The 21401-nt window shown below is 39.5% G+C and overlaps 1 protein-coding gene across 7 annotated transcripts in view; it reads right to left on the minus strand.

The window, feature by feature from the left end:
- The window catches only part of Ccdc158 (coiled-coil domain containing 158), a 54416-nt gene that overhangs the window by 17838 nt on the left and 15177 nt on the right, over nt 1–21401 (minus strand). For 6 of the 7 annotated variants that reach the window (XM_040747427.1, XM_040747428.1, XM_021226038.2 and 3 more), the window contains exons 8-13: nt 20171–20285; nt 15384–15503; nt 14770–14967; nt 14084–14566; nt 11873–12062; nt 3084–3236 (exon numbers count right to left, since the gene is read on the minus strand). In XM_040747427.1, the coding sequence (XP_040603361.1) occupies nt 3084–3236; nt 11873–12062; nt 14084–14566; nt 14770–14967; nt 15384–15503; nt 20171–20285 (1259 nt within the window). Of the gene's footprint in view, nt 1–3083; nt 3237–11872; nt 12063–14083; nt 14567–14769; nt 14968–15383; nt 15504–16611; nt 18745–20170; nt 20286–21401 lie in introns of those variants that run through there. The other variant, XM_040747429.1, reaches the window with a different exon arrangement.

Here is a 21401-nt window from a genome sequence, read left to right on the forward strand (position 1 = left end):
ATATTTTTCATTAACAACATATGGTTCTTGCCAGGTGTGGTTGGGCACTTCTTTAATCCCAGTACTCAGGAGGCAGGTGGAGTTCTGTGAGATTGAGGCCAGCCTGATCTACATAGAAAATTCCAGACTAGCCAGGGCTACACAGTGAGACCCCATCTTAAAAAAAGTTCTCATAATAAGCTGCCAAAAATCAGGGTATAATCCAGAAGTAGCGCACTGATTTTTAAAAATAATATTTTTTGAAAATGTCTTACTTACATTTACACAATGATTGTTTTAATCATATCCATTCAGAACTACCTCCTGTCAATTCACTGGAGTGACTCTACCCCATCCTTCCCTCATCCTCAGACAGAGGCTTGTGTATCCCAGTCTGGCTTTGAATCTGTTATGCAGACTAAGATGGCCTTGAACTTCAGATACCCCACTTTCACCTCCTCAGTACTGGTAATTTAGGGGTCTGCCATCAGGCCCAACTTACTTGGTGCTGGGGATTTGAACCTAAGGATTCATATATTGCTAGGTAAACATTCTACTGAATGAGCTATATCCTAAGACCAATTGATTAACTAACTGATTTATTAGCATCAAAGACTGACATCATTTTCTCACCAATTTGAAGAATTCTAGTCTGACGATTATGGTTGATTTTCAAAGGTAATCTCAATTTTTTAATTTTTTTTTGTTTTTTTCGAGACATGGTTTCTCTGTATTGTTTTGGAGGCTGTCTTGGAACTAGCTCTGTAGGTGAGGCTGGCCTTGAATTCACAGAGATCCTCCCGCCTCTGCCTCCTCAGTGTTGGGATTAAAGGCATGTGCCACCAATGCCCGGCTCCAATTTTTAAATTTTAATCTGATCTTAAAAACAAATATTTGAATGCAATTACAAAGATTACCTAGGTAATTAGTTATTATCACCCACTGGGATGGCTGGGGGGGTGGGTGAAGAACAGACCCTGAAGGGGCTTTCAGTGTCATTTCCAAATGCCATTCACTTAGCATTAATCAGCAAAGAGCCCAACTGCCAAGAGCCATACAAACAACAGGACACTTGAGAATCCTGGGTCCTGGGTGCACAGGACAGCATAGTCCCTGTGCCACTCTGATTTGGGGCTATGTGCTGCCAAAGTCAGGACTGGTGGCACAGATTTGCAATCTCAGACAAGAAGAGCAGGAGTTTCAAGTCATTTCAGCTACATAGCAAGCTGGAGGCTAAGCTGGGTGACCAGAGACCCTTCCTTAAAGAAAAAAAAAGAAAAGATTCTGTGCTGTTGCTCAAGCATAAATAAATCTTCTATCTAATTAAAAACAAAACAAAAACTCCCATCAGGGACCAACAAGATGGCTCAGTAACTAAAGACAATTGCTGCTAGGCCCAATAACCTGAGCTTGATTCCTGGACTCCCATGGTAGAAGGAGAGAGCCAACTCCAGAAAGTTGTCCTCTGACCCCCACATGCATATATGCACATGTGCACACACTCACATGCACACACACATACACATAAATGCATATTTTAAAATTTAATTAATGAAGTGGGGGCTAGGTGTGGGGATCACAGACCCTGGCCGGAAACCCACCCCTCCATCAGCCTGGGAGCAGGCAACTGCGAGATAATGTTTACTGAAAACAATTCAGTGCTATAAAACTCTTGATAGGGCTCCGATAAGGGCTCACTCACTGAAACACCATGACTTTGATCCCCCCTAAGGCTAGATGCTTCTTCCTGCTCCCTGCTGTTTCTCCCAGATTCTGGTGCTGGAGATTTAACCGCCAGCCAGGAGGGTGAGAAGTCTGTGAGAGCTGTGAGAGGTGTGTGAGAGCTCGGTTGGAGAATTGTGTGTGTATGATGGCAGAAGTCTTTAAAAAGGGAAGCGTTTTTTCTTGGGGCGTTCTCCTAAGCCGACTTGGGGAGCATAAAGTTTTCTTAACGCAACCGACCGGTCTCTGTGTCATCTATCCCGACCACCTCGCTACATTCTTGGATGCAGGCTGCTCAACAGGTGCGACAGCTAGGAGATGGCATAGCACCCACAGCAAAGCCGGACATGGAACACCCGCATGTAATCCTGTGCTCTCTGGCCCAGCAATCTACAAAATCAAGAGCTCCAGGTTCAGTGATTAAGAAAGATTGTCTCAAATACAAAAGTAGGGAATAATGGAAGACAACACCTGATGTCGGCCTGATCTCTAAACAGATGCACACATGCAAACACATATAAAAACAGTCACAAAATAGGAAAATAAACTAAATTTGAGACAGGATTTCTCTGTGTGTCCCTGGCTGTCCTAGAACCCAACCTGCCCCCCCCCCGTTTTTCAAGAGAGAGTTTCTCTGTGACTTTGGAGGCTGTCCTGGAACTTGCTCTTGCAGACTAGGCTGGCCTCAAACTCATAGAGATCCACCTGCCTCTGCTGGGATTAAAGGCCTGCACCACTACTACCGGTTTTGTAAACCGGGCTGGTCTTGATCTCAAAGATCTGCCTGCTTCTACCTCCCAAGTGCTGGGATTAAGGGCCACTACCACCTGACTAAAGACTAATTCTTACAGTCAGCTATTATAGTTATACCCCAAATGGCAGAATAATGTGAGAGGACCAACTCCACTCATTCTGATGATCCTCATTCTCACTCACATGGCATGTGCATGGACAGTTCACTCTATTACCAAATCCCATCTCATTTTTATCAGAGAAGAAATCAAGAGCTGCCAATTAGCCGTTGATCTACAGTTTATATAAACAATCTGCATGTAAAAAATATGAGGTTGGATGAAAAATATCAGTGGTTTACATTTCTATCCTTAAAAATAAGGTAAGACCATGAGATTTGTTAGAAATTGCTGAAATAGCCATAGGAAGAAAAAGACTGCTATGTTTTCAGATATTGGGGATTAAGGCATACAACAATTCCCTTAAAACACAGTAGAAACACAGCTTTGTCATGTCCATCACTAATGCCTATGTGTATTCCTCTCATTACCTGGCACCATGAAGAGGTGGTAGACAGTATATCCAGGTTTGTGTCCTAATAAATCTAGACAATGGAATTAAAAGCAGAGGGGAGGTGAAGCAGAGCGTACCATGGCCATCGGATCCTTCCATGGTCTTTAGTGTGTTCCTTGTTTGCTCCAGCTCAGACTGGGCAGACTTTAATTGCATCTTTAGTTTGTTTGTAGTAGTTTCCATTTCTTCACTTTTGTTTCGGAAATTCCTTTTCAAGACTTCATACTCCTCTATATAACATAATGACCATATTTGTAGTTAATCATAGCATTTTTGAGGCTGGAAGAAAACTCATTTCATTAGTCCTCATTTGTTACAGACATGAGTTGCACACACATACATTCCAAGTATCTGCTGCACTTTGCTTTAGCCGGCTCTTCCTTTACCTACCTTCATTAACGCTTCTCCCCAGCCTTTGTAATTAGCTCACATCTCTCCTGTCTTTGTTTTGGAATATTTGATCACACTGTGAAACCTGAGAGTGTGTTAATAAAATTGACCTTGGATCAGGGGGTGGAGCCAGCAACCTGTTGATAGGAATTAGCACAGAGTACAGAGGAGCCAGAAAGATGAATAGAGAGACAAACAGGAAGGAGTAGAGAGGGACGTGGAGTTTCATGGTCTTGGGACAGGTGGAGAGATGCTCTCTTGTTGGGGTCTCTGACCAGAAAGAAAGGTCAGCTGGTTGCTTCTCTGTCTCTCTGAGCTAGCTCATCTGACTCCTGAGTGTTTATCGGTAAATAAAATGATAGTCTTAATTAAAAACTACATGGACCTTCATGTGGACTCCTTGCAGGGCAGGGTCGAGCTTGGGCATTGCAGAAGGGAAACCCTGAGCTTGCTGTTGCTATTGCTGCTGTGGACAAACTGAGAACTCAACAGATTTGGTAAGATATCTGGGGAATTCTGAAGGAGAGAGATAAGTAATATTAAAAAATCTTTCCCACATTAAGAATGAGAAATATCACAATTCGGGGAGCTAGGACTCTGTACAGTGCTACCATGGATGGCTTGAAAATGGAAAAAATAAATGAATAGATAACTAACTTAAGCAGGACTGACATATGTCATTTGTAATTACTATCAGTTTGGTAATTCATATATTATCCTTAAAAAAGTGGTTTGATAACTGTGCCAAATATGAAAATTTGACTGATAAGATACAAGCCTTAGAAAGACTTAATGTTGATAAGACACAATCCTTAGAAAGGCTTACTAATGAAAATAAGAAAAATTAGACTGATGAGATAAAAAGCCTTAGAAGGACTTACTAATGAAAATAAGAAAGATACTCAGACACAGACAGAGGAATTTACACAAAAAAACTACCACACCACTGCATGATGAAACTGAAGAGGGGGAAACCAACGTTATTGATTATTAGAAAACCAACCTTAGTTTATTCAGTTATTATACAAGAATGACCAGCGATGACAGGCACCCCTGAGGTTATGTAGAAGTTAAAAGAAATCCTATAGAAATATTAGATTTGAGGAGATTTAAGGAAACAATCATTTCAGATGGTCTTCATTCATCCTATGTGAAGCAGATGTTAAATTCCTGGGTGACTCAGAACAAAATTACCCCCAAGACTGGAAAGATTTAGCTACAGTAATGGTGGAAGCTAGTCCTCAGTTACAATGGAAAACATGATGAACAGAGGAAGTTAGGGTTATAGAACATCAAGAGCCATTAATATTTACCAAGATCAGCTTTTAGCTGAATGCCAATATGCTGAGTTGCAAAGACAGTTTGAATTTGATGATCACACCTTGGATGTATGTTGTTTAACAGCTTTGAATGCTTTAGAAAAGGTTGAATAATCAGGAAAGAGGTCTGATTCATTTATTAAAATTATACAAGACACCAAAGAAGCTTTCACTTATTTTTTTTTACAAAGATGGACTTCAGCTGTGATCCAGAAATTAGACAAATAGTTGAATCTTTGGCTTTTAAAAATTATAATTCACAATGCAAAAGGGTGATTAGGCCTTTAAATGAAAGATCAGTACCAACAGATGAATGGATTAGAAATACAGCTGATATTGGGTCTCAAATTTATGATGCTGCTTTAATAGAAGTGATTTGTAGAATTTTCAAGAAAAGTCAAAAGGTCAGATGATTTAATTATGGTAAACAACGTCATTTGAAAAGGGATTATAGTGAAGGCATTCCTAGAAACAATTTTTTTAGAGATAATCCAAACAGAAGGCCCCAGCCTTCTGGAGTATGTAGAAGGTATGGAAAAGGCCGACACTGGACTAATGAATGCAGAGCAACAAGGGACAGGCAAGGTAACCCTTTCCCATTAGGAAACACCTTGGCTGGATCTCACAGGCCCCTGTGTCAAATTTGGTTCAATCATTCCCTGTCAGCATTGGGGAAACTCTTCCACAGAGCAATAAAAGACTTAATACCTGTTGGTAAAAACCACACTGCTCTGGATGTAATCAAGGACAGAACAGCTTCAGTAGATAAAACAAAAAATTCAAAAGAGACCAAAAAACAAGTATTTTGGTAAACTGCTATAAATGATCAGAGACCAAAACTAAAAATGGAAACAAATGATATTGAAATTGTAGTTTTGTTGGATATAGGCACATATATAACAATAATTTCACCAAAATCTTAGCATCCAGATTGGTCTCTTCTGGAGGAAAGTATCCAGCTTCTAGGGATTGGAACTTTATCTCAGGTAAAACAAAGTGCAAGATGGGTTGAGTCTATAAGGTCAAAAGGACAGATAGGAAAATTAAAACTATGTGAGACTGACATGGTAATGAATTTATGGGGACATAATTTGTTGCAGCAATGAAAAACATATTGACATTCCTCCAGTCTCATAAACAAACCATAAAATAAAGAATGCTTCTTAGAAAAATATTAAAAACATTATCAAGAACAGTCAAAGACTGTTCAGGTTGTACATAAGCAGGGCACAACAGCTGTTGGTCTTTCAAAGGTACCAAAAGCCTTACCTTTAAACTGGTTCATTGACAAACCTGTCTGGGTAGAACAATGGCCTTTGACATCAGAAAAATTACAGACACTAGAACAGCTGTACAGGAGCAGCTAAATGCTCAACAAGAATTGACCAATGCTTGGAATTAAAAAGAAATCTGGAAAATGGAGAATGATAACAGATCTGAGAGCTATATATACAGTGATTCAGTCAATGGGCTGAATTCCCTTACTCTTACCAAAAGGATGGTTTATTATAGTGGCTGACTTAAAAGACTACTTTTTTTTTTACTATACCTTTACAAGAATGGGATAAAGAAAAATTTGCCTTCACAGTGCTTACTTTTAATAATTCCAGCCTATATAAAGGTACCATTGAAAAGTTCTTCCACAAGGACTGTTAAACAACCCCATCTTTTGTCGATATTTTGTACAACAGCCATTAGAAATTATTAATAAACAGTTTCCTCAATCTATAATTTATTATTTTATGGATGATATTTTACTGGCTGATTCAGATGCAGATAACTTAGAAAAAAGTTTGATAAAGTAAAGAAAAATTTGCCTTGTTGGGGATTACAAACTGCTCCTGAAAAAAATACAAAGGGAAGATTCTATTAATTATTTAGGATATAAGATAGATTTATAGAAAATTCAACCACAAAAAGTACAAATCAGATATATCAATTAGAAACTCTTAATGATTTTCAACAATTGCTGGGAGATATTAACTGTCTATGGCCCACAACTGTATTAACTACTCAATACCTAAGTAATTTATTTCAAACTTTACAAGGTGATAAGGATTTAGATAGTCCAAGAAAATTATCAGCTGAAGCTGAGAGAGAATTGACTCCTGTAGAAAAGAAATTACAGGATGCACATGTAGATTTCATAGATCCAGAACTTGATTGTTTCCTAGTAATTCTACCTTTTACTCACTCGCCTAGAGAAATTCCTACACAGAGAGAAGATAATATCTTATCATGGATATTTTAACCATAAAAACAGTAAAAAGTTAAAGATTTATGAAGAAAATGCTTCTGCATTGATTCTGAAAGGAAAAATGAGACTTTGTCAATTAGTATGAATAGACCCAGCAGAAATTGTGATTCCATTTACTAATGCAGAAATTGCAGTAATTTTGGGGGAGAGATTAGCAGCAAATATCCCAAAGACAAGAGACAACAATTTATAAAAAGAACTAATTGGATCATCCCTCATATAATAAAAGGAACAACAACTTCTGGAGGCTCTTCACTCTATGCTGACACAAATGAATCAGGAAGGGCTGATTATAAGTAAGGAAGTTTAAGGGGCTCAAAGCCCTTATGATTTCATTCAGAAATCAAAATTATATGTTATTCTCATGGAATGGATTTTCCAGAACCTCCTAATATAGTTACTGACTCTTAATTTGCAGAAAGAGTTGTTTTGCATATTGAACCCACTGAACTTATACTAGATGATTCAGAATTACCTTTGTTGTTTATTAATCTATAACAAATAATCTGAAATAGAAATCATCCATTATATGTAACATATATCAGATGCCATATGGGTCTACCAGACCCTCTGGCACAAGGTAATGATGAAATTGATCAGCTATTAATAGGAAATTTGCTAAAAGCCTCAGAGTTTCATAAGAAACACCATGTTAATAATAAAGATTTGAAAAAGATTTTCCATCACTTGGCAACAAGCCAAGGAAATCATAAGGAAATATCCTACTTGTTCTCTGTGTAACTAAACTCCATTATCTGCAGAACATAACAGAAAGGCATTCAAAGAAATTAAATTTGACAAACTTAATTTTGTCAAGATTTCAGTGGGAAACTCTTTAAAGTTTAAAAAGGCTGATTCTGTAATTATACATTTATTACAAGTCCTGGACACTATGGGAATACCTCTCCAAATTAAGACTGACAATGCTCTAGCATATGACTCTAGTAAAATGAAACAGTTTTTTGCATATTACAACATAAAGCATATTACAGGTATACCACACAATCCTACAGTACATGCAGTTATAGAAATATCTAATCACACTTTAAAAGATATGCTTACTAAACAGAAAAGGGTAATTAAGGCCCCCAGAAATAGATACATGGTGCATTATTAAATTTAATTTTTTAAATGCTAATGAGAAAGGAATGACAGCTGTGGAGAGACATTGGATAGTAGAAAAAACTCCTGAATCAAAGCATTCTATAAATTTTAAAGATGTGTTGACCTCAGAATGGAAATCAGAATTTTTGTTACATTGGGGAAGAGGTCTCTCTTTTGTTTCCACAGGAGAAGAAAAGCTATGGATACCCTCAAGATTGATAAAGATTAGATATGAGCAGGAGAGACTTCTTGATTAAGGAGAGGTTCATTAAACAGCATGGCCATTTAATCTAAATTAACTTATAAGACTTAACAAATGTCTTTCATTTGGTCAAATATGAAAAAGAAGAAACTCCCCAAAGTTAGGGTTGGTACAAGGTTTTATTTTATCTTTTCAGGAGAATAAAAACATCCAACTAAAGGAATCAGATACCACTGGACAAATGAGACTTGTGAAGAAAAAGGGGTAAATGATCCAGACAAAATGTCCCAAGAAAAAGAGTAAATTGGCCTAATGGCTTGTTTTTGCTGCTCTCTACAAACATAAAAGGTAAATGATCCTTTTGTGGTCCCAATTCAATTAAAAATCAATGCTGGTTTTGGAGTTGGAGCACAAGCATGCTTATTAAAGGAAAATCCAAAATCTCTGTCTCATGTTAGAAGAGCCGCCTGGCATAAGATAGAAGAAAAACAAAATTAAGGGACTATTCTGTTGCCACTAATCTCATAATCCTTTAGTTTTATTTTGACTCTTCAAATTTTTTCTTAAGATATAAATATTATCTCAAAAATTTTAAGATTAAGACATATGTATACTTCCTGTTGAGATATTAGTAGTGGTACAGATTATGAATTTTAGAAATAAGCTTCATTTAGCTTCCTATATGTGTTCTTTTGAGTTTGAGTATGAAACAGGTAACTAGGAACTAAGTTTGTACCCTGCATGTATTTAATAGATGGCAGTCCTCCAACCTGCAATAAATTGTGTCCTTTCCTAAAACAGATGCAGCAACAAATCTGCTTGGACTGTGGTAATGCCATTAAGTTGACAGCCAATGTCCAAAGATCAGTTTCGGACTACAAACTGCTCAGGACAACTTCAAAGCTGATAGTTGAGAGAGTCCAGTCTTTACTCATTTAAAAATGTAAAGTTCTAGTCTTTGAAAGTTATTATTACCAAATATTACCAAATGTTTAGAATGATTAAGAAATATAGATTAGTAATTAGTCATCCTCAACAATCAAACTTGTAGTCACAATTAGGTATGTTTTCAAGGTTCAACATATATATTTTAGATAGATAGATGGTCTTCAAACACTCCAGAGATCTACAGAATATGACATTTAAGATGTTTTAATAACATAAGGCTTTTCTTAGCAGTGAGACACATCTGCTCCTGACAGCACCAATTTACTTCAAAAAAGAAAAAAAAAGGATGATGGGCATTGAAACTTTCATATGGAGTTTGTTTTCAATACAGTAAAGCTAGCTACTGGGCAATAAACTTCCCTTGCTATGACTGCTGACAGTGTGATGTACAAATTGGACAAGCAGGACACAAAGGAAGTTGACTGCCAAACTTTGCCAAGACAAGGTAGGTCAGTTAGGACTAAAGCCCTGTGCCACATGTCAGCTTTATGTGTTTTCATCTTGAACCTTCTTCCTGGATGACTCCAATCTTCATGATTCCATAAATGACTTCAGGCTTCTGTGTCTTTTCAAAATTTATTTTTCAATTGACTTCCAAGTGTCTCACCTTCCTCCCATCCTTAGGTACTACATACTGAACCTAAGGCCTTGCCCATATAGGCAAGTACTTTACCACCAAGTTGCACCCTTTATTTATTTATCTATCTATTTATTTACTATCTATCCAGTAACTATCAAAATTTCTGGCATACAATCAATGTTCTATCATAAATGGAGGAAGAGACTCACTAGACCTTACTCATAATTGAGGAACCACTGATAGTTGATATCTACTAAGGGAAGACTATGGTTTTTGTTCAGGGATGTGGTCTTAGTAGGTTGCCCATGCTTCAGTAGATGGCTCTAAACTCATGCATATTTATTCAACACTAATTGAACTCAATGGATTTTTTTTTTTTTGGTTTTTCGAGACAGGGTTTCTCTGTATTGTTTTGGAGGCTGTCAGTCCAGCCTGGCCTCGAACTCACAGAGATCTGCCTGCCTCTGCCTCCCGAGTGCTGGGATTGAAGGCGTGCGCCACCACTACCCGGCGAACTCAATGGATTATTAAAAAAATAATAAGAGGACATGAGGTTGGGAGGGAGATGGAAGAGGGTTCCAAAAGAGTAGAAGGAAGAGAGTGAGGGGTGAATATGACCAAAATACATTACTTACTGTATGAAAATCTCAAAGAATACATACATATAAAAATACTTGGCATAACGGGGCTGGAGAGATGGCACGGAGGTTAAGAGCACTGACTGCTCTTCTAGAGGTCCTGAGTTCAATTCCCAGCAACCACATGGTGGCTCACAACCATCTATCAAGAGATCTGGTGCCCTCTTCTGGTGTGTAGGCACACATGCAGACAGAACACTGTATATGTAATAAAATTTTAAAAAAAATACTTGGCATAAGCAGGGTGGTGGTGGCTCACGCCTTTAATCCCAGCACTAGGGAGGCAGAGGCAGGTGGATCTCTGACTATGATGCCTGCCTGGTCTACAGAATGAGTTTCAGGACAGGCTCCAAAGCTACAGAGAAACCCTGTCTCAAACAACAACAACAAATACTTGGCATAAACTCATTCACCACACATTCTATTTATCTGTGTATACATGATAGAGATTTTGAGTACGTAAGACAAGGTCTCATGTAGTCAGGCTGGTCTCAAACTCACTACATTGCCAAAAATAACCAGGAACTCCTGATTCTCCTTGTCTCCACTTCCCAAGTGCTGTGATTATAAACATGCATCACACTTGGCTATGATGTAGATTTACATACAAAAGTTCAACTCCACATATCCTAAGTGCTGCCTCATACCAACTACCTCTGCCTCACACTTTATTCCCAAGCTGCCTCTTTCCTAGTTCCCTCTTTATTTGTTGCTATTATTGTTTCCCAATCCCCAAAGTAAAACCCTAGAAGAAATGTTCCAGTCACTACGTTCTACTGATGCAACCTCCCAAAGTATCCTTTGTCTTGCATGTAGGTGGGGGGATGTGGAGGTGTGTGTAATTCTTTTGTTGCTGTTGTTCATTTTGAGACGGGGTCTCATTACATAACTTTAGGCTGTCCTGGAATTCACAGTGTAGACAAGGCTGGTCTTGAATTCAGAGATCCATCCCCTCTTCCTCCTAAGGGCTGAAATTAAAGGCATGCAGTACCAACTACCACACGGGCCCAAAGTAAGTCTTAATTCTTTGTTCTTTTTCCATTCTTGCTGCCACTGCCTCTGTTCAAGTCCTCATCATACAGATTTCTCCTTTCAGTAGTTTTACATAATTCTATTTACACATGCCATTTTATTAAACCTTTAATCAAGTAATTTGACTCAAAGGATGCAAGATTCCCATTTCCATAAAAGTGAAACTGTACAGCCAACATGATTTCTGGCGTCTGGATACCTCACCCTACTCAAAAGGTAATGGTTAGTAAAATCATGACACAGACGCTCTTGATGGAGAACCGTGAGAAGTGACATGAAGGAAACAGCATGGCTCTCTGTGTCTGTCACATGAGATCAGATACTCTTCTTTCATAACCGCACGGGTGCCCATGGTGGACTTCACAGCATTTTCCAGAGTGCACTGAAACGACATACCTGACAGACTGTTCAATTCAGTCCTGCTAGTCTTCACCTCATTCAGGAGTTGATCCCTCTCTTGCTTGATGTCCTTCACTGCCCGGAGCCGCTCAGAGCCTGCGTTCACCAGCTTCACCTTCTCCAGCTCTAGGTCGCTCACCCTGGCTTCCAGCTCCCGGATCTTTGCATCTTTCTTATCTTTTAGAATCTGTTCATGACAGACAGAGTAGAGCAGAAGGAGCGAAAGAATGTGTGTCTGTCTACTTTTAATTTCTTCAGTGCTCCTAAGGATACTTATATGTAGTTCTTGTGATAAAATCCCCATGAGAAGCAGCCTAGGGATGGGTGTGTGGGGTGGCACTTTGGCTCGCAGTTTCTGAGGTAACATGCAGTGTGGCAGAACCATGCAGTGTGGCTTCCTCACATCTGACACATCACAGAGAGAGAGCTAAGGCCAGGGCCATGGCGTTATTACCTTCAAGACCCACCTCCAGCCACCCATTTCTGCTAGCTAGGTCCCAAAGGTTTTACAGCCACCCAAAGCATCGCTACCAACTGGGGCACAAGCATTCTGACTACAAGCCTGTGGAAGGCATTCCGGATTCAAACTCTAACAGCTGGCCAAAGGAATAAGCAGTGGGACAAAGCCCAGAAAAGACCTTCAAATACAGGAGCCTGCAGGGACATTTTACATTCATTCAGAGTACAACATTAAGTCTGGGTTTTAACATAAAACACCAATGTAGGTGGTAAAGAGAGAGAAGAAAGGAATAATTCCCCATTCTTTTAGGCTCAGGTGCTTATTCCCAGGATCACTTGCCATAACCCGAAATTATTCCTATTCTCCATTCATGCCGCAGTGGATACTCTTTCATATGTTGGGGACACACAGAGAGCCAGGACTAAGTGAGCCTGCATGTGAGGTCTCTATCTTAGACTTTGCTTGCCTTAACCAAGTTCAAGCCTGGATACCGCCCATGTGATAGCTTTGTCATCAAGTCTTCCATAGTGAAGAGAGACAGGGAACAACTATGTGTGACACATCAAGAAGGAGACTAACAATAGAAAGGGAAAGAGTGTGAGGAGGGGTGGGTGTGAGGAGGGGTGGATGGGAGGGAGGGATGGGCGTGAGGGAGGGGCTAGATATGAGGGAGGGGCTAGATGTGAGGGAGGGGCTAGATGTGAGGGAGGGGCTAGATGTGAGGGAGGGGTGAGTGGGAGGGAGGGGGTGGGTGTGAGGGAGAGACTGCTACTTGAGATGAGCTGGAGTATAGAGAAGAGTTAACACAGCAGGCCTGTCCTGTCTGTCAGGTCTGCTCACAAGGCTAGCCCTTGGCTGGCATTTAGGGTCTCTAAAGCCTTAGGAGGTGGAGTCTACTTGATGGAAATAGATCGCTAGGGCATGCCTTTGCAGGTCACACCCAGTCTATTCTGCTTGCCCATCTACATAGTGAGTTCCAGACCAGCCATGGTTACATAGTGAGACTCTCCAAAGGAAAAAAAAAAAAAAGAAAGAAAGAAGAGATTTAGTGTTACATGATTCATGCTTGGAATCCCAGCATTTGGCAGAATGATCATTGCAAGCCTGAGGCCAGGTTGAATCTCCATACATAGGACCTGGCTTCCAGAAAATGAGGAGGAGGAGGAGGAAGAGGGGGGGAGGAGGAGGAGGAGGAGGCGGCAAAAACTACAAAGATAAATAAGGTATGTGCCTTGCTTTATGAAGTCACCATGCAGGTGCACAGTTGAGTGGGATAACAGGCAGGAAAGAAGCAACATTTACACAGGACAGCCTGTCTTTCTTTCATGCATATTTGAGGCCTCGTATATACTTGGCCTCATAATAGCCCAGTAAAGTTGTGTTTTTGTTTTCACAGACACACACCAAGAGTCAGTGAACAGTTCAATGTTATGTAGCTATCATGAGGTGATGGGGGCCAAACTTTGGTCTGTGAACACTACCTCACCCTGTGGGCCCGGGGAACATTTCAGAGAGAGGGTTCCTTGCTATTTTCCTTTTGTGCCCACAATCCTGAACCATTTTGGAGCCACACATCCCTTTTAGAGAGTGGCAGTAGGGATCTTTTCTCAAGAACTTATGATAGCAACTCAACTATTCTAGGCCCCATAAACATCAAGAATAATTTCAATTCCTCTCAATATATCTTTAGGTTATTGTGGCTTGGAGAGCAGATTTTGGGAGCTAACCCACCCAAACCCCGCTCAGACCTTGAACTCCTGCAGCTCCAGCTTGCGGTCGTTAATCTCTTTCTCCAGCTGAGCCTTCTCCACCTGCATGGCGCCGGCGGTTCGCCCGTGCTGGCCCACCAGCTGTGTCATGTTCTCGATCTGCTGCCGCAAGATCTCAATGACCTTGTCCTTCTCCGCCATCTGCAGTTTGAGTGCCTCGCACTCTGTCTGCACGTTCCTAAGGTGGTCCCCCTCATTCTTCAGGTGTTGAAGCTCCTGTAACTTCAAGTCCACCCGTGAGCGGAGCTTAGTGATCTCTGCATTGGTGGCCTCGATGGCTCGTTCTTTCTCCTGGAGGGAGGCTGTCAGGTCGGACACCGTCCTCTCAGAGCTCTCAAGGGTCATCTTCTTGGCCGTCAACTCCTCCACCACCTTGCGCAGCATCTCCTTGGTGGACTCAAGCTGTGCAGTGAGGGAGGACACTTTCTCCAGGCTCTCGTTCTTCCCCTGAATGGCTGCCATCTGCGGTAAAAGCAAGTTTCATAATTGGGGGGCTGGGATGGGGGAGGGGTTGGGCAAGTTAACTCAAAGTGTGAAAGCCTGAGCTGGATCGTCCAGATAGACTCATTTAAATCATTTTGCTGTCAGGACATTAGGACACAAAGGACGCCCCCCCCACGGAAGACACCCACCACCTGGCAATGGCACAGCTTGCGCTCTCTCACCTGCCGCTCCATCTGGCCCTGGCACTCGCTCTTCATGGCCTTGAGCAGGGCCTCCAGCCGCTGCACCTCCATGTTCCTGTCATCCAGCTCCCGCCGCAGGTGGTCGATGGTGATGCTGTTGCCGGTGTCTCGGTCCCACAGGCGCTTGTTCTGCTCCTTCTCCAGACTCAGCTCCTTCTCCCTCTTGTGGAGATCTGCCTAAAAAAGTGAGGAGCTCTTTCTCCCGTCCACTGTCACCCGCCAAAACAAACCCTTCTGTTTGCCTTACACGGTCTTGCAGTTGTGTGATTTGAGAAGCCGTTGGTTAGGGAGAATAAATGCTTTTCAACAGCTGACTAAAAATGATTGTTTCCTAGAAAGATACATTAATATTTTGCTTAGACGGCTTGGTTTAGGAGTGGCACCTCACACCTGTAATCTCTGCACATGGAAAGTGCATAACTTGTGTTTTGAATGTCGCTTTGCTTATATAAACCACTTGCAGTACATAAAAAACTATCCTACATGTACACACAATCCTCAGTAAAATCTTTAATCGTATAGTATGACTGGATTGTGTAATGTCCTGAACATCTTCCCGATCCCAAATCTCACACTCTAGAGCAGGAGCTCACCAACAGCTTTTGGAGTTGGTCATCCAGATTTCCTGACTCCTGACTGAACTGGTCCCGCTCTGTGCGTGCCTCGGTGAGCTCTGAATTGGCAAGGACTAGTTGCTTCTCCAGCTCTTCTATCTGGAAGAAAAGTCCAAAACAAACAAATGTAGCCCCAGCTGGGGCAAAGCTCATGGGTCATACGTTTGTAGTTTTCTAACCTTAACATCTCCATAGGGTTTACCACGGGCATCAATCACCGTGGAACCCTCGTTACAGCTGCTTCTGTCTCAGCACACTGTGCTTTGTGCTTTTCTCCTCAGAAGTTATCTTCTGGAGAGATATGCTCTATAATTATGGGAATCTTCTGGTGGAAGAAACAATGCACTGTAGACCCCAAACAAACTTGAACTTCATGATACTGAGAAGAGTTAGGTTGCTTTAGAGTATCAGTCTCAGCTGGGCATAGTGACACACACCTTTAGTTCCCAGTACTGGGAGGCAGAGGCAGGTGGATCTGTGAGCTCGGGCCCGCCAGCCTGGTCTACATAGGAGTTCTAAGACAGCCAAGGCTATACAATGAGACCATATCTTGAAAACTCCAAACACCGCCCCCCAATCAGAGTCTCAATAAAATACTGAATACAAAAGAATGAGTAATGATAGTATACCTGTTGTCATACTTCAAAAGAGTGAGTGAATAACTATATTTAAAGTTAAGAAAGCAATGTTGGATAATTTAAGCATTTAAAACTTTATTCTCCCAAAACAATACAGAGAAACCTTGTCTTGTAAAAAAAAAAAAACAACTTTATTCTCTTCAACTATAAACAGGAATGAGAATCAATTTTAAAGAATGTATTTGTCCTTCAGTCAGGACAGCTGTTTTTCATAACAGACAGAAATTTAGTTCACTGAACCAATGATGTCAGCCAGAGTGATACCACTTCCTTCCACAAACCCAGCATGTAGCAGGTCTACAGGAAGAGCCAGGCTGTAAATGTTCCTACAGCCCTCAATACAGGCTAAGTATGGGACCCCAGACCATGGAGACTTTTTATATCGACAGAAATGCTACACATTTCTTCCTATTTCTAACGCATATTTAATAGGCTTGAAAATTTGTGTCAAGAGTAAAACTTAGTTTAGATATGATCAAACCTTCTTAACTAGAAAACAAATGACCAAGACAAACTTTTTCTTAATAGCTTTTTATTTTTACTTGAAACAGATTCATTTAAAACTCTTCATTTAGTAAGCCAATGTATAATCAATAATCACATTTTATATATATGTATATACATATACACATATGTAACTATCTCCTTGACATTTATTAAATGTGTAGGGCTTCTATATTTATATATACATAAATGACTTAGGAAAGTGCTAATATAGAAATATACAGTTATACATTCATCTATAACGTAGTATCATTATTAAATTGTAGGGATTCTATATCTTTATATATACACATAAATTATTTAAGAAAGAAAGTGCTAATACAGAAGTATCAAATAGTTATGCATTTGTCTATAATGTAGTATCAGTGCCTACAGGACTTAGGACATAAATTTAAACATTTACATTGGAATATGTTTAAGTTGGCTGTATGTGATTATGTTATATATTAAAAAGTATTTCATAAAGATTAAGTATACTTAAGGATTAAGTACAGAAAGTTTTAGATTCTGACTAATTATACTTGATAAAGCTACATGAAATATTATAGATTATATTTGATTTTAAGATGCATATTAAAAACTATTTCACAGGAATTAATGGATTACTTACCTGCACTACTATATCTGGCTTAAGAAGTATTTTTTAACTAGAGATACAGCTCAGTGGGAGAGTGCCTGCTAGGTTCAATCTCTAGTGTTACTACTAATAATAATGGTAAAAGAAAACAAAAACAAAAATTTTCCTTCACTTTTATGCTCCTTTGAAGGCATACATACAGAGAAAACATGAAAAATTAACCTCTGTAATGTAAGGAACTTCTGAGAAAATGAATTCTCAGTTGATATGAGCTTTCCAGTCTTGTCATTACTAGGAACACTTAGGAGTGAATAGAACGCACAGGAAGAGCCCCAGCGTTTTACTATGGTCTAGCAGTTCAGCTGGCCTGTAAGGATTAGGCAGACTGCACTGGGTTCTGGTCAAGGTTCTCTAACATGAGCCCTGCCTTGATTTCACTAAGGCACAATGTTTTAAAAGTATTCTACATGGTCTCTCATGATCCCGTCAATTCTGTTCCAACTACTTAGAAAAGTTTTTTACTTATTCTTTAATTTTTTCACAAATTGTAAGAACAGTTATCAAAAAAGTTTAGATTCCATATTTTCTACTCTTTTGGGCCATAAGTTTAACAAGAATATTTCAGTTTGAATTATCATGAGTACAGCAAACACTTTCTGCTAGCTTAGCACAAGTCATTGTCATAATTGAACAAAGAACTATTGGTTTATGTGCTTTAAAAATAAGTCTGTTTGTAACTGCAAAAAAAAAAAAATCAAGGTGGCTAGTTCATAATATCAAACTTGACAAGCAGACCTGAGACGGAAACTAGAAGGAGAGAAGTGGGGGAGGAGAGGACATCTTTTCTGTTGACCCACTATCAGAAGTTCCTCCAGACCCCTACAGGGACACTAGGTTTTGTAGCTGTCAGTACTGACTCAGCTGCTATAGCTCTGCTTTTACCTTTCACTTTTTAGAGTAAAAACATCCGTATAGATTAATGCATCAAAAAAATCCATGAATGGACAGTGAAAGGGAAAGCCACTGAAGCAGCAGCTGAGCTGGTACCAACAGCTACAGAAGGAAACCCTGCACAGAAAAGCCTTGACATGTCCAGGAGGCTCTGGCGCTGACAGACTGTGAGGGGCTTCTCTCTGCTACATAGCAGCACTGCTTTCCCTTTCACCATCCACGGACAGACTTTTGCGTTTGGATCAATACAAATCAGTACAAGGGTTTCATTCTAATTTCATTGATTTTAGGGGTATTGGCCAATCACATCGAATCATAATGACTTCATTACTCTTTGTATGGTGGTGTTTTTGCTTTGATTCTGTGCTCAAAAAGGCACAGAGGTGACCCAGGGAAGGCACTGTGCCTCAGCATGAAGCTGCACAGAACTCTGGGAAGCCTTTCCATACTCTTCCAGCATAGTGGACCACTCAGCCAGTGCTACTAAATCTTCACAGCGGACTAGGAAGTCCAGCCCCAGTTACTTTCAAAATAGAATAAACTTAAAATCAAGATAATGATTTATTTTTGTTGTAAAAAAGCGAAAGTTAAGAGTAAAGCCAAATCTACAGAGCCAATAGTGACAGCTTCTACTGGTCCATATTCGTAAAGGGGAATTCTGGAGGTTCTCCTAAAATGGAAAGAAAAGAATAGAAGACAGCATTATAGTTAAACACTTTGGTCAACTTTGAAAAAGCTACAGCTAAGATTTTTTTAGAAATACAATTTCTATTTTCACCAATATGAAATACTTTTTGTTAACCTGAAAAAAAATGCCCTCCATAATGGATTTTCTCTGGATTTACACACTTTTGGTAGAAAAGTTTTGTTCAGGCATATCAAAAAAATCCTTGTTTTTAAGGCAGGTCTCATGTACCCCAGGCTAGTCTTAAACTCACAATGTAGCCAAGGATAACCTTGACCATCTGATCGCCCTGCCCTTGCTTCTCTAGTCCTGAGATTTGCTTCCAGGTTAGGTGTGTTCTGGGAACCCTGGCGCTGGGGTGGGATCAGGAGGCAGACACTCAGTTACACCAAGTATTAAGGAAACTTCAGGCCAAAGTGTATTCACCTCTATATAACATGTGTTCCCTAATAAGGCAACAGGAGTTGCTTCTTCCTGAGAGCCTAGCTAAGAATCATTAGCTCCATCTATCAGGTTCACTATGATATTTTATCAACATATCAAGACTGATTATGTCCCTTTCCCTTTTTTGAGGTACGGCCTCACAATGTAGCTAAAGCAGGCCTTGAATATGTGATTCTCCTAAATTAGCCTCCCATGTGCTAGCTGTCCTCCTTATGTCTATTAACTGCCTACTATCTAAGATTGTTAAAGTTCTTGGTCACCCATTATTTATCCACTAAGATGCTGACTCTAATATGTTAACATGATACATTAGACCAGATTAAAAAATAAGCAAACTGTATAAAGCTTATGAAGAGATCATTTTTGCAAGCTATGATATAATGGAGAGCCATAGTAATTACAAATTATGTAAGTAAACACAGGTCAAGTGAGCTTGATTTAGTAGTTTGTGACTTTTTAGTCTGATGTCAATAAATATTGACTTTTCAAAATGGCTTGAACAGTCATGAATTACAGTTGCTGTACTGGACTATAATACATTTACACTACTACGTCTGACAGACTATAATAATATTCCCCCAGCCATAATATACTGAAGCCATGACCATCCTTCTGCTGTGTTTCTGTAGGGGAGGTCATGTCCTTTCTTTATTTTTGTGGTAGTGAGGATTAATCCACGGCCTGAGGCATGCTAGACAAGTGTTCTTCCAAGAAGCTATGTTCTCTGCTACTCAATTTATTTTTCAGTAATTTACTTGAAAAATATTTCTCAATTTCAATAATGAATTAAGATTCAATTATAGTTTATAATTTAATAATTTAGCATGTTTGCACACCAACTTACACTGATTTTAAAAATACTCCCTTTTAATTAGAATTTTTTTATTCTTCATTTTCATGCAAACTATCAAAAACACACTATTGGTCAATATATAAGACAGTTCTTGGAAGTGAAGTCTAAATTTACCTTATCTTCATACATCCTCTTGGCTTCCCTCAGTTCAGAACGAAGCTGAGAAACAGTAGACTCCAAGTCACTGAGCTGGCGCATATACATGGAGTTTTGGTTCCTTGCTTGTTCTCTAAGAAGGGTTGAAAAGGGTACAAAGCAAACAGCAAACGAAGAATATGCATGATGCCTCAAGGATCCCTCACATCTCTTAGATACTATTAGTAATTACTTTATATGGTATCATTAGAACAACTGTCTTTCATTTTGCAAACTTGCAAAAGTCTTTAGAGTTTTAGCTCAGGGTTGGGGACAAAGTTTAGAAGTATAAGGTATGTGTGCTATATGTAAAGTGCTGTACAATTCCTAGAACCAAAAACAAATGTTACTTGCCATGTGTATACATATGTATGTAGGTGTACATATGTATGTAGATATTCATTACACTATACTCTGCTTTTGCATACCATTAAAATTGTCTATACTGGGGGTGAGAGACATGGCTCATTGGTTATGAGTGTTTGCTATACAACCACAAAGACCAGAGTTATGGTTCCAGTACCTACATAACAGGCTGGACATTCTGAAAATGCCTAGAACTACAGCTCCAAAGAATCTGACACCCTCTGCTGGGTCCCACATGCACACAGGTGCTTGTATATAAACACAAAGGTAAATATATATATACATACAATAAACCTCTAAAAATAAAAGTCTACCCATAGTCTTATGTATTAGTTCAAATTATAAAATTTCATTGCATATTTATCTCTGTATAACTGTTCACATATACATAGTTATGCATAGGTACACCTACAATTATTTATAAACAAATATTTATAATATATGTGTGATATATGTTCTTGGTCCTATCATTTGAATGGACAACTTAGTGAATCCCAGGAGCCTAAAACCTTGCAATAATGCTTTGCACATGGTAACACAAAAAATATTACTGTTACCTTTTCTGTTCAAGTGTTGGAAAAGTTTTATCACTTTCTCATGGAATCAATTACTAAGCAATTTCAAAAATATATTAGGACAGCATATTAGTTAAAATAAGTTTTTTAAATTATCATTGTACATGTATGAGTTTTGCCAGCATGTATGTATGTGCACCATGAGCAAGACTTGTGGTCACAGTGGAGGGCAAAAGTTTGCATTCATTCAGATAAGCACTGGAGAAAGCAGGAAAGTTAAACATGAGGCTTATCTCTTCAAAGGTGTTTGCCTCTTCTCCAGGAATACT

The sequence above is a fragment of the Mesocricetus auratus genome, unplaced genomic scaffold (assembly GCF_017639785.1).
Source record: "Mesocricetus auratus isolate SY011 unplaced genomic scaffold, BCM_Maur_2.0 Super-Scaffold_100006, whole genome shotgun sequence".
Lineage (NCBI taxonomy): Eukaryota > Metazoa > Chordata > Mammalia > Rodentia > Cricetidae > Mesocricetus > Mesocricetus auratus.